Source organism: Athene cunicularia (genome assembly GCF_003259725.1).
Source record: "Athene cunicularia isolate RWA chromosome 2 unlocalized genomic scaffold, athCun1 chr2_part1, whole genome shotgun sequence".
Taxonomy (NCBI): domain Eukaryota; kingdom Metazoa; phylum Chordata; class Aves; order Strigiformes; family Strigidae; genus Athene; species Athene cunicularia.
The window spans coordinates 89,580,358-89,595,419 of record NW_020799095.1 but is presented as its reverse complement, the minus strand read 5'-3'; the positions used below and the strand labels follow the sequence as shown (position 1 = coordinate 89,595,419).

General features: G+C 43.2%; 1 protein-coding gene across 3 annotated transcripts in view; it reads right to left on the bottom strand.

The window, feature by feature from the left end:
• Positions 1-15,062, bottom strand: part of RIPOR2 (RHO family interacting cell polarization regulator 2) — a 109,682-nt gene that overhangs the window by 15,965 nt on the left and 78,655 nt on the right. For 2 of the 3 annotated variants that reach the window (XM_026842101.1, XM_026842100.1), the window contains exons 7-14: positions 12,594-12,743; positions 11,588-11,651; positions 7,399-7,442; positions 5,957-6,082; positions 4,538-4,686; positions 3,378-3,507; positions 2,670-2,816; positions 634-1,323 (exon numbers count right to left, since the gene is read on the bottom strand). In XM_026842101.1, coding sequence (XP_026697902.1) covers positions 634-1,323; positions 2,670-2,816; positions 3,378-3,507; positions 4,538-4,686; positions 5,957-6,082; positions 7,399-7,442; positions 11,588-11,651; positions 12,594-12,743 — 1,500 coding nt within the window. The remainder of the gene's footprint in view (positions 1-633; positions 1,324-2,669; positions 2,817-3,377; positions 3,508-4,537; positions 4,687-5,956; positions 6,083-7,398; positions 7,443-11,587; positions 11,652-12,593; positions 12,744-15,062) is intronic. The other variant, XM_026842102.1, reaches the window with a different exon arrangement.

Sequence of the window (15,062 nt, the reverse complement as noted above, 5' to 3'; positions counted from 1 at the left end):
ATTTTATGTCCATCCTGGTGTAATGACAGGATGCTTCTCATTTTAAAAATGGATGAGGGAAAAAGGAAAAGGCTTGGAAGAAGCTAGGCGATGTGGGGATGGCAACTTTCAGTGAGACTTGTGCTTCTAAATCCCTTTGGCAATTTAGAAAATTCAGCTTCTATGGCTATAAGGCCTGATCCTCAGCTGGTGTAGTTTTGCACAACTCCACAGAGTTCAGGGGTAGTATGATAAAGTACACCCACTGAGGATGTGACCTGCAGATTTCAAAGGCAGAAGGTCGGCTATAATCTGATCTCCAGTATGGCACAAGCAATGGGTTCACGAGTGGTTTCTTCAGAGAAGGGTATAATTTAATTACCCCTCTGTCACTGCACCTTCCTCTCCTTCCCCCAGGTTTTGAACAGATTAAAAGATTCATTGCTTGAGGATACAAGGCTGTGGCAAGCACATGGCTGACAGAAGTTTAAAAATGCAACATTGTGCAAAGACTCTCCAAACAGGTGCAAATCTGCTGCTACTGAAGAATTTTACTGACCTCCAAAAACCCTACTTTGATGTCTGCAATGAAGGGGAGGAGATTCTACCCGCTCAGATTTTGTTTAGGGTAGTATTTTCTGGAAAGGTACTCACTTTTAGAATGTCATCTAGATGCATTACTTCTTGGTCCAGGTCCTGAAACTCTTTATACTGCTCTTTATGTGGCTCAAGAGCTAAGAGAAGCCCTTGCAAGGCTTCTTCAATGCTTCCATCGAGATAAGACTTATATCCTTCTGACTCCCCACTAATTGATCCCTCGCACGGCAGCCTCTCTGGGGTCATGGGTGCCTCTGCTGAAGTAAGCCTTTTTACCAGCTGCTTCGTGATGTTGCCCTCATAGGTATCCAGCTCCACTGGCTTGAGCTCTGAACCTTCATCCGTGTCCTGCAGGAGAGACACTGGGACGCTTGTTTCTATGAAGACATGACCGCTCCCAGCATCAGAGGTTTTTTGGCAAACTTCAGGAGCTGCCCTTGGGGTGGTCTTGTTCTCAACCACTGCTTCCTCTCCCTGGGAGGGCAGGTCCTTCGCCTCAGTGACAGAGTCTCTGCGGGAGTCACTGCTGCTACAGTCCAGGCTTGAGCTCTTGGAGGACTTGAGAGCTCGGTGCTGGGTGGGGGTTGCAGTGATGTCAGGGCTGGAGCTGATGTGAGCAGAAGAGGACTCTGCTGAGTTGGCAGGGGGCACGCGGTCTTCGTAAGGCAGGTCGCCAAACGTGAAAGAAAGAGGCCGCTTCTCAGTGGTTGCCATTCCATTTTCAAAGACGTCATCTGGCAAATGTGACTAAAAAGATAACAAAGAGAGAAAATGTTTTTCATACAGCACTGGAAAGATAAAAAAATACAGTATGTGCCCCCGAAAGAAAAACGCAAGGAAAAAGATTAAAGAAGCATTCAAGATTTGAGAGATGGGAGAAGTGTTTCAAATCCAACTTCTGCTTTCATCTGGCATGGCTCCTGTTTTCAGCAGAAAAACTGCTGGAAAACATGGGTTCAGCATCTCTCTGGTAAGCAGAGAGGTCTGGGAAGTGAGTCTCAGAACAGAGACCTGAATTCTGCTTGTCCTACCGGATTCCCTTAGACTGCATTTCCAGTGCACTGCTCTAGTTCCCTATGGCATGTCTCTTTTTAATGGGGTAGTACTTAAGCCACCTTGTCTGCATTTTCCCAACTACTATAGATTTCTGATGTATTTATTTCCTGACTTCTGAAGTAGCAATCCTAACATTTAATACAGTTTGCTCCAAAAGTTTCTCTAGTGTCACAGCATTTTAATGGTGATATTACTATGTTATTTCTTTTCTCTTGAAAGCATGTTCCGCATGTGGCATGGATATCTCTAATAATTATTGAACATGATTTACACAGGAGTCCTGTTCAACATCAGTTTCTGCTGAAATGAAACAGAAGAACTGTGTGGTGATGTATTGACTAGGACATTGATCTTTCAGGAAGCAAAAACAGCATACACGAACCCCCAAATGATCACAGCATATACATATGTTCATCTCTCTGACTGAATCATGGGGAAAAAACTCTACAGGAGTCATAATATGCCTATCTGACCTACAAATCTTGCTTTTGTTATGTGACCAACTCACAGACATGCACAGCACAGATGAAAGGCAACTACTATTTTGCTGACAATTTGCTGGAAAGAACTGTAGGCATTCACATGTTGGTAAGGCGTACAGGGTTAAAGTATCCAAAACTTGCATCTTTTTTTACCAGCACTATTAGCAGCATTTTCCCCTAAACATAATTATACTCAAAGGTTCATTTATTCTCTCCGTCGACATGGGTATGCTTTTAGCATCTAAAAGTCATGTTACTAGGCAAATGTATAACATCAATCAGTGTAGCAGGCGATTTTTAAGAATACCGTGTTGGCTTGTATTCCTGCCCTGCTCTCTGCCCACAGATAGTTCGTTTCTGATCATTATCCCTGTAGAAACCAAGAGGAATTTTGATTTAATGCGAGCAGCATGGGCTCACAGTCATGTTCTCCCCTCTAATCAGTCAGCAAAATGAGTGAGTTGCAACAGAGAGCAACACATGAAGCATGCGTGGGAATGGAGATGCCACATGGGGACTGAAAAAATCCTTCACCAAATGAAAACCAGGACTCACATAAAGCTCTAGCCCTGCTTTTGGGCTTAGCCTGAGCGATGGCAGGTCACTAAAAGAGCGACTGCGACGAAGCTTGTCAAAGAAAGTGTCTTGTAGAGCATCTAAGATTGCCAACTTTGGCCTGTCTTGCAGGGGATGCAGCCATTTCTTCAACAGTTAAAGCAAAGAGGGTGTGAGGAAGGGCAATTTAAATGAATGCTTCGTAGCAGAGTACTAAATTACAGGCACAGGATGCAGCACTTGTAAAATTCATATCTGTACAGATGGCATATTCAGTTTATACACAGTCCTGATTAAGCATTCAGAATTTGATTCACGCAAAATGTAGCAGCACCCTGTGAATATCTTCAGCACAGGGGCAAATTTTAACATGGGATACATTAAAAATACTAGTGCTATAATGGTTGCTTAACTACTGTTTCAAAATGAAGACACATTTTATAAGGATTATTCAAGTATATTATAGCAGTCAGTCAAGAAGAATAGCTATGTAGTAATTGGCCACGTAGTTTTAAATATGCCAGAATCACAGTTACCTTCTTTCAGGATTAGCAGCTAGGAATGCACTTGCTTTGTAAGTATTTGTAAGGGTAACCTGCTAGAACCAGGGGAAAAAAGCTTAAGACATGTAAAGCAATGAAGCATTTTCAGTGTTTGAAATGCTCTAGGGCTTCTCATTACATAAATGTGAAGCTGAACGGAGCTTACAAAGAATGAGTGGTCCTTGAAGGTTGGCGTTTCGGGAGTGCCTTGGCTGTACATGGACATTCTCCTCTGGAGAGCAGATGCCTTGCTCACATTTCCTGTGGATGGGGTCAAGTCTTCCACATCAAAGGGGCTACAGACACACAAGCAGAGGAAAAAAAAAAAGGTTGTTAGGCTGAGAACGAATTTCAGGTCTATGGAAAGGGTTTCTGAAAAGGTGGTTTATTAGCACATCAAAACGCAGAGGTAGCAAGTTTTTTAACAGAAGTGTTTAAAAGAAAATGTTAATTAGACGGCAGGCTCAGAAGTGTGGTTTTTGGTCCTGATAAAAGTGTTCTACTCTCAGAAATCATTTATGTAGCATAGTCTGATGTTATTCTTCTCACATGAAAAGTATTCTTGGATTGGAGTTGCCAAGTGTCACACATACTAATGAGAAAGGTACTCAACTATTAATAGAGCTGTTGTATTATAAAGGAAACCAGTAGCTGTTATTGCTGGCTTCATGTTTATCGCATTACAAGAAACAGCATATAGGAATGTAAAAGTTAAATGCATCAATGCTTCTTTAGAAATGACATTTACCTATTTCATTAAAACACAGTGAGAACTGGGTTTGAATCATAACGCCATAAGCTTACCTAAGCTGACCGATGCAGGCAGACAATGCTAGGAAATCTCCCACCACCCCCATGGTGTATAAAACCCTTAAAAGACAGCTTTTAAAGATGGGTCAACTTCTAAACTTGGCTATGCTAGTGTAAATCCAAGGCAACTCCACTAAACTTTACACTAATATGAAAAAAATTAATGAAAAAATGAGCACTCAGTTATGTCCCTTTTTTGAGCTTGGGGAAAACAATTGCTTAGGTAACTCTATGATCGATCTCTCATTACTGTATTTCACATCTTGTAATGTCAGTATTTACCAAACCTAATTTAACAGCTGAAACTAGGCACAACCCCATTTGCCACAGGTAACACAGGGAACCTGTGGCTGACCATGAACTATTCCTCATCACACAAACTCGTGCTGCAATTCCTTCCCCATCTGCCTCAGCAGCAAGCAAAATGGAGAGAAGAGACCACATGGATGGACGTATTTCTTTAGCTGAATTTTCATAGATGCTTGACCGACTGACCACCTGACCAGCTCTACTTACTACCAGATGATTTCAAGGTTCAGCTTTATTGTGCCAAGGTCGTTAATGTCTACTGCAACCACCTGAGGCCGAGCTGCAAAGAGATCTTTTGTTTCACAGGTAACACTTCCCACAAGGATGTGAGTAGCAAGTCCCTTAACTTCTGTGACCTGTAAGAGACAAGAACAGGGTATCCAGGACCACACAAGGCATTGTAGTCCTTAATTACAAGGCAATGGTTTTGATTTTCTGGCCTGGACCCCTTCCTTGAAAGGCTTCTGAAATATGAATGTGTTTGTTGCACCTTCTTAACTTTAGTGAAAATTCAGATTTATTATTTTTTTAATAAATGCACAGTTGCATATGGTCATGCTTTTATGTTTTAGATATGTTTTTATGGGTGTCAGAAGAGAGCAACCATACTGGCTCAGAGCAAGGGGCTATCAGATCTTGTATTTGTTTTTTTGCAGTGACCATAACCGGAACCCAAGAGAAGAGTACGAACAGGGAGAGCATATTGGATGTTCTCCTGTCTAATATTTCTTCAGCAATTGACAATTTTCATGTCACGCAATCTCCTGATGTAGCTGGCCTACTTAGTAATTCCCAAGGGAGACCTATTCTATGTATGCGACTCCTGAAACTCTGGGGCAATGAGGGGATGGAGCAGTGGTGGAACAACTCTGGTTTAAGAGGAAAAGTTGTTGCTGATTGCTAGGAGTGGTGAAAGTTGTTCTTTCCCTGGGGAACTCCCAGGGCATGGAGCCAGAGGGACTTTCATTAAGAAATTTTGAGAACTGTTGTGCTCTAGGAAGCTGCCAAAAAGTCAGAGTGGTTTTTCTACAAAACCCCGTCTCACTGTGAGCAGAAACCTCACAGCGCTGCTACTTCACAGTGTAGCACTGTTGTTCTGAGCAGGGTGAAGGGACTGGACCTCAGGACTGTTCCAGCTTATGCTCAGCTGGTCCTGTGTGTGTTCAGATGAGAGCCCTATGTATTTCTCCAGATCAGCAGATGGTGCTCTCTTATCTGAGCAGTATTTAAAAGCTCATCAGTAGTGGAATTTTTTGATTTGGGGTTTTTCATTACTGTTGCTTTCCTGAATACGGTTAGCAAACAGGTTTCTAGTGTTCCTTTGCTTTGGTGCAAATCATCTGAGTTGCTGGAGAGCAATGTGAAGCAAGGTTTGTGTTAGTATGGCTATGACACCAGCTTGGGGAGAGTTAGTACCACCTCTCCCACAGGACTCCCAAATTGCTTACAGTCTTGTAGCATCTAGATTGGACAATACTATAGCAATTCATTCTAGTAGTTGTGTTGGAATAACAGCTCATTTCCAGAGAGTTTAATGATCTGCTGCCACATTTTTGCTGATAGTGCATGAGAAGGCAGGTTCTTGACACCTGCCTTGCTTGCAGGCAAAGGAGTTAGCATGTGTACCTTAATGGAGATCAGTCCAACAATGAGAGGGAGGAAAACCATTTCTTCTCCATCCCAGCTTTGCTTGCCATTCACTTCTATTTTGCCTTTCAGTTTCCACCGTTGGCGACCGTAACGCATAAAAATCTGAAAAAGAAAAACCCTCATATTTTCTTGAGAAATCTGCTCCCATGATGCAGAAATATCAGAAGCAGAATTAGAGAAAGGGTCTAAAGTCGGTTAGAAAAGTGAGCAGCATAGATGCTGCCCTTCTGCTTCCTATTGAGCCAGAAGGAAAAGGTCTATCCTGCAGGATCTCTGCCTCTCAGCTCTCCTAATCGGCCTTTCGGCAATGTACCCATCGCCTCAGCTTTCACCCTCAGGTAAATAGATGACTCATAACAAAGAAACTGCAGTAGTTTTCACTTTATTTACAGGCAGAGCAGCAGTGGCAGGGAGGAGGGGGAGAGAGATTTGGGATGAAAACCCCTGTGCCCCGCCCCAACCCTAAAATCTACAGCTTGCTGGATCTGCAGCTTTGCCAGGCAGGGGAGAGGGTAGGTGAGCTTTTGGCCTTCCCAATCAGAGGCCTCCCCAGCTGCCAGAGTTTGACCAGCTGGTGATGGAAACGAATGAGACCCACAGTGCAGTAACACAGTTTGAAGCGTTAAGAGCAGCAAGCCTGCTTTGGGCTGCAGGGCTGGCCGGGAGAAACCTGCACCAACTGATCAGCCCTGCAGAGGAAGAACATGCTGCTTGCAGGCATGAGAGCAGCAGGAGAGATTTGTCACAGGGAATGAGAGTTGGAAACAAATGAATCGATAATCAAGAATGCTGGAACAGGTTAGGGGGATCTGTTATCAAGCCACTGTGAATTTCTTGCAGGGTTAGCTCTCTTCTGGATAGAGCATGAGGCTTTTATTTTAATCCATCTCTAATTAACCTGCTGTTGATGTTCTCTACTGGAACACTGCAGTGACCACAGGTCCTGATGCAGCCGGCAACATCTGGGTCTCAAGAAATCGTTATTCTGTGTCTTTCTGCTACTCTGCTTGATGATGAAGTAAAGCCTAAGCGTCCAGTAAAGGACTGCTTGCAATGATGTGTTCAACTTGCACTGCGTGCATGGGATGTGGCATATGACTTTTTTTCCAGGGGAATTAGAAATGTTTGTCACAAATAAGATTTTTTAAAGTTTAAAAAACAACCAAAGCTTGTAGTTCTTCAAACAGCCATCATCCAGTGCGCTGAATATAATTTTCAGGTCTTCTGACAGAGGCCTTGACAAAGGCAGACACTGAGAACTACAAGGTTTTTCGGAGCAAATACAGGAAAAATAATAGGTGTTTCTTGGGGTGCTGATGTGAAAAGGCTTTATTCATCACAATGCAAAAAGCGACAGAAATCTGTCTTCCTTATGATGTTTTTGCTATTAACTAAACCGTAAACCAACGCAGACGTACCTCATATTGATCTCCTGGGCAGAGCCGAGCGAAGCCAGCCAGACCTGAGAAGGAAAGACACAGAGGTGCTGTGGGAGAGACTCAGCTGCCAGGCGCCAGGGTGCCTGACAGAGGGGTGCAGTGGGGCGCCCAGGGCCGACGCTGCCGTGCTTGGGCAGGAGCAGGTGGCAGCCCCCCGCAGCCAGCACGGCTGCTCTGCTGGGGCCCGCTGGGACTAAATGCCCTCTTACTGCTGCCTCCGCACCCTACAAGCCAAGACTAACCCCAGCCCCCCACCCCAATCTTAATTTTCTTTCTTTTTGCATTCTTTTTTTTGTATAAAATTCATTCGGTTGTGCTTTTTTGCATATGAAAGATTTCTACTTTCCAGCTTTTTTTCCTACAAGAGCTCTAAGTTTCCTTTTATATAATAATTATAGAAAAAGTAGAAACAGCTTCCTGATGTCATCTGGCTTCAGAAACTCAGTTTAACACCCTTACTATCATGAGGTGTAGGCGAGCTGCTGATTACCATGTAATGCTTGCTGCTTAACACTAATCAGACCAAGCTATACATTAACACAGATTGCTTTTTAGTACATCTTAATAGAGACACAGCAAGTGCGAGGGGCTCCTTCTGCCTGGCGTTTCCATGATGTTATCATTCCCGTACCATCCGAGTATCTTTCAATAATAAGTACATCACAAAGCATGACTGACATTTGTAATAGGAGATTTATCCCATTTTTCCCAAGAGGCGGAGAAGCAGTGCAGCAAAGCACTTGTGGTATACATTTGCTTGATTCTTTTTTTTAAAGGTAGGATATGATGATGCTATTTCTATATTGGGACTGTGCATATGAAATGGAAGTTTCTTGAGGAGCCATGCTGAAATACCAGGGAAGTTACCATCCCTCTCCTGGCCCTGTGACTTGCTCTTCTACAGCATTCAGCTGGTTGTTTTTCATTAATTTAACCATCTTCCTCCAAAGAGGAACTTCTCCTTTCTCACAGATATCCTCAGTAGGTAACTATTGCATCTGTTTTAGTATAAAAATTTACCCAGCCTTGCCTGGGTAAGCCTAAAACTATGCCTCTAGTGTTGCAACACCCAGAGAAAACATCTTGAGGACACACACAGTCTGTGGTAGAGAAAGGAATGAAAACAAACTTGCTGGGGTCTTTGGGCTGAATTTATCCTAAAATGCCATGACTGAACATATATGGGTGTGTTGAAATCAAGGTAAGTATGATGAACCCTAGTGTTGGCTTTCTTTACTGGGCTGAATTAGTCTTGCTAGCTGGACTGTAGGAGCAGCTAGATCCCTGCAGGCAGTCATGGCCTGTCCCTGTGGTCTGCTGATTCTCCTCTTCCATTTCTTTCACCAGAAAAGTTTTCTTCGCTCATCTTACTATTTAGCAGAACAGAGAGGCCTTTGCACAGAGCTCATATTACCAATTCCTTTCTAATTTATTTACTGTTTATAAATAATTCAAGCTTACTAACACTCCACTGCTGCTTCTCTCTCCCCAGGCATGCTTTTGTAAGTGAATTTGATCTCTGCTGGGACACAAAACTGAAAGTATCTGAGGAAAATAAAAGGTCCTCTCTTTGCTCAGTGGATGGGGCAGGAGCATGGGGAAACACAGCTTAAAACTCGAAATGGACGTTGTCCAGAGTCGAGGTTCTATGCACAGTGACTGGCCCAACCAGGCTGGTCAAGTCTCTTCCATCTGATGAAGAGGGGGCTAAGCACTGACTTGATTACAGGAGGTAAGTACGTTCATAGGAAACAACTTTTTGGTAACTGAATGGCTTTGGGGGACTAAACTCATGGCAGGCGTCAACGGCTCTATTGTAGCATTTCAAATGTCACACCTTTGTAAAAGCACTGGGCTTGTAATGCACATGGAGCGGGAGATTGCCCTGGGGTGTCAGCACAGGTAATTAGGGAATAGGGTCATCATGTGGCTGTGGTAAGGCAGCAGGGCCACCTGAAGTTCATGCAGCATGTACAGCTTTGCTCATGTGCAGGATGCTGGACGTGTGGACTGTGGTTGCTGGTGCTGGGCTCCATGTTGCAGAGCCCCTGGTGCATCAGGCCAGTGTATTGCTCTCCCTGTGTCAAACGGCTGGGCATTTCACCTCCTGCTGTCCTGACACTTCCAATAGGTATAGGGGCACTTCCCTATACATCATAACAGGACACACAGATTCCATACAGGAACTTCTAAATTTCCATGCTGGGTTTCCCTGTTTAATTTCAACAGCTGATTAATCCTGAGCAGTAATCTAAGCCTTCTGGCAAGTTTATTATCTTTATTCTGAAAAATGATTAGGCTTTATTTTTAAAATATCAGTCACAAAAACACAGTGTGAGTCCCCTGCTTCCTGACAGCACTGTGTAGGTTGGCTTGCTTTCAGTGTAAGTGACAAAGGGCACAAAATAAAAATAACTTTCACTGGAATGGCTAGAACAGATAAGCTTTAGGGAGAGGAATGCTCTGATTTTAAATTAGATCCTAAAGTTAGCTGGATATGCTGCAATATAACGTAAGGGGGAAGCTTGCTGCGTGATTTGTAGGCTTTTGTGCTAGAGTTGTTGTAAGCTTTAGCAAGAGCAACGGCTGGATTGTCCCATTGGATTCCTATTCCTAGGGAAAACTATCTAGATAGAAATCTTAGATGTCTTAATTAGAGAATACTTAATGATACAGCATTTCTCTCTGCTGTTTTCTAATCTGGGCTTCTTTATGTTATGAGAACTGTGTTTAGAAGTTGTGGTTTATGCTCTGCTCCTGCTTGTGAGCACTGCACCTGCCTTCTTGACAGCCCCTGAGCTTTGCTGGAGGACTTGTGCAATACCAAAGAGAAGGGGCCAGACCTTTTCAGCCCAGCCATTTGTGATGCCATGACACCTTCTATAACATGCCCTGCTGCCAGGACTGTGCATTGCACTGCACTTACAGCAAGTAAGGAAACGCTCCAAGGGACCTGGCCTGATGCAATTCCCTTTCTACGCTGCGTGACCTCATGTTTCCTTCAGCACGCCTACACTGTGGTTCTGCTGTGGGTTTTCACATAGAAATGTCTGTCTCAGGCTCTGCATGTCCACGTTGTAACTTTGCGTCTATGCATCTTTGACTGCCTTTTCAGTAGCTAACAGTGTCGTCTTTAAAACCTGAGGTTTCATGCTGTGGGAGGGAGCTAAGAGAACAATAATAGCTGCTGCGTTTTTCTCTACTATGCAAGCCTGGAGTAACTATTTCAGCTTGATTTAAGATAGATCATGTCTTGTGCACTGCAACCCCTGGACACAACTAACTCACAGCTGTGATAGGGCAGGCAAAAGCAAAACCCTGTATGAGATTTGTGAATTCTAAAAACTCCACCAGCAATACCATGGGTTTTTTAAATGGGTGAGATTTCAAGTGAAGAATTAAGTCCACAAATGTTTAGATGCTGATTTTGTTTTATAGAACTATTTTCACGACAGTGATTGAAGATCTGAAAAAGATATCCCCCTGCAATCTATTCAAGACATTTAGTCTTCAAGAAGTAACAGCATTAACAATACCTAGTGATTCACCGAGTCTTTAGGTAAAACTGACTCCATTGTATTCAAATCCATAAAGTCCCCCCCGTCATAAAGACAAGGAAGAAAACTTAGAGGTGAATGTTACCACTGAGTTATCCAGGTGTTTAAACAGTAAACTAGCCCCAGGACTTTGCCATTTTACATTTGTTCAAAAATAGTAGTAGTCAGAATCAGCAAAAGTAAGTGACTTAGAAACAGCTGATGTCAAGTTAAGAAACTATTTAGAACTTCAGCTCCACAGGCATTCACATAATCTCCCAGTCATCTTCTTAAAGGATAATGGAAATAAGAGGCAAAAGGTACAGCGGCCTTGGAAATTGAATTGCTTTGGCTGTTGGGAGGAGTGTTTGTGGGAGGTAATTAGCCTTGAAATCAAGAAGCAGCATCTCAGAAAATCTCTCTGTAAGTTTTGAAGTTCCTGGCTCTGTGATCTTTTCCACTTGGCAGAGGTCTAAGTTGGGGGGGTTGAAGGGTCAGCAATGGGTGCAGTGGGGGAAAAACACACCTATCATAAATACGCATCACAGTAGTATGTCTCGATGCCCTCACTAACATTCACAGAGACTGCTACTGTTCAGGGGGAAAGAAGGGAAAGGTGAAAAAGCAATTACCTTTCATCTTGATGCAAAACTCCCCCAATAGGTTTTCCAGTTCTGCTTCTATAGTACACATGTTCTGCGTTGGAAAAGAGAATAGTGAGATCAGACAAACCCTCTTGAAGCTTTTTTTTTTTAAAGGTCTCTTCAGAAAGAGAAATTTCTGCTATGCAGCTGAAAGATATTTTGCAATAAAGTCAATCTGCCAGAGCCAGCCCTGCTGTTTAGCTAGGCCTGGCCCTAAAAATGGCAGCTATGCCTGCTCATGCTGAAGCTGAATGTAACCCCGTGCCCTTCTTCTATGGATTGCACTGTAATCCTCCCATTGGCAGAGGGCAGTTGTGACCCTTGAAGCGTAACCTGGTCCCTCTTCCAGTCCTCTCCAGTCAGGACATGTGCCAGCAGCAGCTCCATGTTAGAGTGGCTCTCAGCCTGTTTTTAATCTCTCAAGAAATGTGGACAACATTAAGAAAAAAATGACTGTGGGAGACGGGTACCGGAACCTTTCCAGTTCTTCCTTCAGATTTTAGAAGGATGTTACAGCTTGTGTGCTGGGGTGTTTGTGACACTATTAGACTCTTCTTCATCTACTACCTGTTTAATAAAACAGATGCTGATTGCAGCAAGTAAACCAGGGTAAAATGCACCAGATGTCTGTATACACATGGGTTCCAGCCAACCTGCCATCCCGAAATCTGAAGGGTGGGGAGGACAAAGTTAGCATATATGTAGGTTTGGGGCATATTTCTGTTGTTTTCTTGTGCAGCAGTTCCTGGGTATAACCCTGCTCTCACAAAGCATAAACATTATTATTTCAAGGAACTCTTTGGGCCCATGTCACCTATCTCTCTGTAAGCCATCAGGTACTCATTTGAAGACGAACAAAGAAATAATCATTCCTCTTTGCTGATTTTGCTTTTAATTCTTTTATCTGGATGAAATTCTCCCTGAAATCAGTGGCGAAGTTCCCATGGCCCTCAAACAGTGTGAGAGTAAAAAGACTAAACTGATGAGACTGTACCTCTGTGTACTCCTTGTAACTCCTGTTGATTTCTGTTAAACTCTCTCGAGCCGCTTTGCTGGCAGGAGACATTGCAAAAGCTTGTTTCATTTTGCTGGCACCATCACAGAGACGTCTTTGGATACAATAGGCTTCATAAAGCTCATCCACCTAGTGGGAACAATGAGGGTGTCTTGAAAAAAACCCAAGAAAACCCAACAAAATAAAGCCAACAAACAATGAAGTCATTTGCATTACAAGGAAACTCAGCCAAACTCTTAGATCCAGTGGAGAGGCTGAGCAATGAAGCTGTGATACTGTTACAGTCTATGAAAAAGAAACACAAGATAAAAATAACATCCACTGTAAAAATCTCATCACAGCAACACTAGATGCTGCCAGCAATTCACCTGCTTGCCTTGCATGCCTTTAACCATTGCTACTCCCTTTCACCACCCCCACCCCCCCCCCCCCCCCCCCCGGGCAGGCATGCAGCAAGCTTCTCAAATGTATCGGTGTGGAAGGACTCTTTCAAAGGCAACTGCAACATCCACACTGCCAAATGGGACTGGATGTGTTAAATGGCACATTTAACAGGGCCAGCAATGTCTTCTGTATTGCTAATGTCAGCTGTGGATTGAGACTGTTGCAATATTTGACTAATAGGTAGTATTGGAAGCAGGGAGCGATTTTTTTTAAATTCTCACAGCCCATCCTCCAGAAACTGGTAGTCAAAGTCAGAATCAGCACAAGTAAAGGGTTTAGAAACAGCTGATACCAAATTAAGAAAGTGTTTTGAACTTTAGCCCCCACCAGGCATTCACATAATTTCCTGGTCATCTTCTTAAACTCCTTAGCATGAATTAGGCACCCAACATTTTGTAAGCACTCTGGTAGTTTTATAAAACCTAGTCACACGGTGTTTAAAGTGTCACCTGGATCTAGCTTCAGAGTGCAATGGAATTACATGTCTTATGCTTCGGTTTCCCTTTTCCCTCTAATCCCTGTACTGAATGTATACGTTTATTCCATCTGACCTGTTTGGTAGAAGTCTACAGTGGTATAGCTGGTGCGTACATATGTATATATACCAGCTATGTGTAGTGATAAATATTTATATAAACTTAATCTGCCAGATACAGAAGATGTAGGTTTACTAACCTTACCCTATAAGGGTGAGGAGAAAGATAGGAATAGAAGATGTCTCTTCCTTCTGCTTCTAATATCCCTCCTAAGATAGGGTGATATTTGGTTTTTACTTAGAACAACTTTTTTCCTTTGTTATCTCTGACATCAAGTGATTGCCCTGTGCCCCACGGTGCTTATTACTCAGTAGTGAGTTTTCACAGCCTAATTTCTATGAAAGCATTCGCACCTTGGCCCCCTCAGTCTGTAACTTTATGCTGCTGCATTAGTGATGAGCCGGATGTGACAATCCAGGCATGTTCCAAATCTCATTTTCCAAGCCTGCTTAACCTCTAACCAAAAGTACTGCTGCTTGTTTGTTTGGAAAGGGACAGGTCTTCCTGACAGCTTCAAAGCCTCAGGTCGACTTGTACAAGGCCAACTTGGATTCCTGATGGCCAAAACCCCTGACTTGAGAGATCTCTAACCAAAACAGGGACTGCTTTGCAAAGTGAAAGAGTTCAGCAAAGAGAAATGGAGGCACAGGTAGCATTTTGCCATTTCGAAGTTACAAAAAAAGCTTCTTGGAGTCACATCTACTCCTATTTCTCTTGCGAGTCAGAAACCTAAAGACAGCTACTATAAATAGCTGTCACTTGGTATTTACTTCTGCTATCAGGGTGAAGTGTTAACCCAGGGTTGATGTCCTGCCCTTGCCCATGCAAGTGTGGCTAGGGCATGTTCATCTGCCCCACTAAATACTTGGGGTCTGCTGCCATGCATCCTGTTCTCCTCACTGTGGTTCCTGTACAGAGCAATGATGGGTAGATGGCAGAAGGCATCACTCCTGCCCTGATTTGGTACAGCTGAAAAAGACCTTCTTTATCATTAGAGACAAATATTTATTTACCTGTCCAAGCCTGTAAGCTTTAACAGAGCACAGCTCCGTTCCTTTTGTCTCTGTTGCTGTGGGTTACAGAAAGTGAACTAATGTACTCGGCAAGCCTGAGTAATACTGACCAGCATTACCTCTTGCGTTTGGTGCTTTGCAGGCCTATTATAATCCCAGAAACTATTAGCTCTGAGCAGGATGGAGTGGGAAGGACTTGAATGGAAATGTTCTTTCAGCATTAATTTTGCCATTCATGTTGCCAGCAAGAGAGAAGGTGGTTTGGGGAACAAAATTTCAGTCTATCGCCTTATGATTTAGGGTTTTTTTTTCAGCTCCAAGAGTAAGAGAAGACTGAAATTAAAAGGTTTGGAAGGGTTGTCATAATTGGAACACTTCAAGCTGTGCAAACGCTTTTCAAATGACTCTCAAAAGACATTTCATCCATCAAAAATAATTCATTCTTTTGTCAGGCT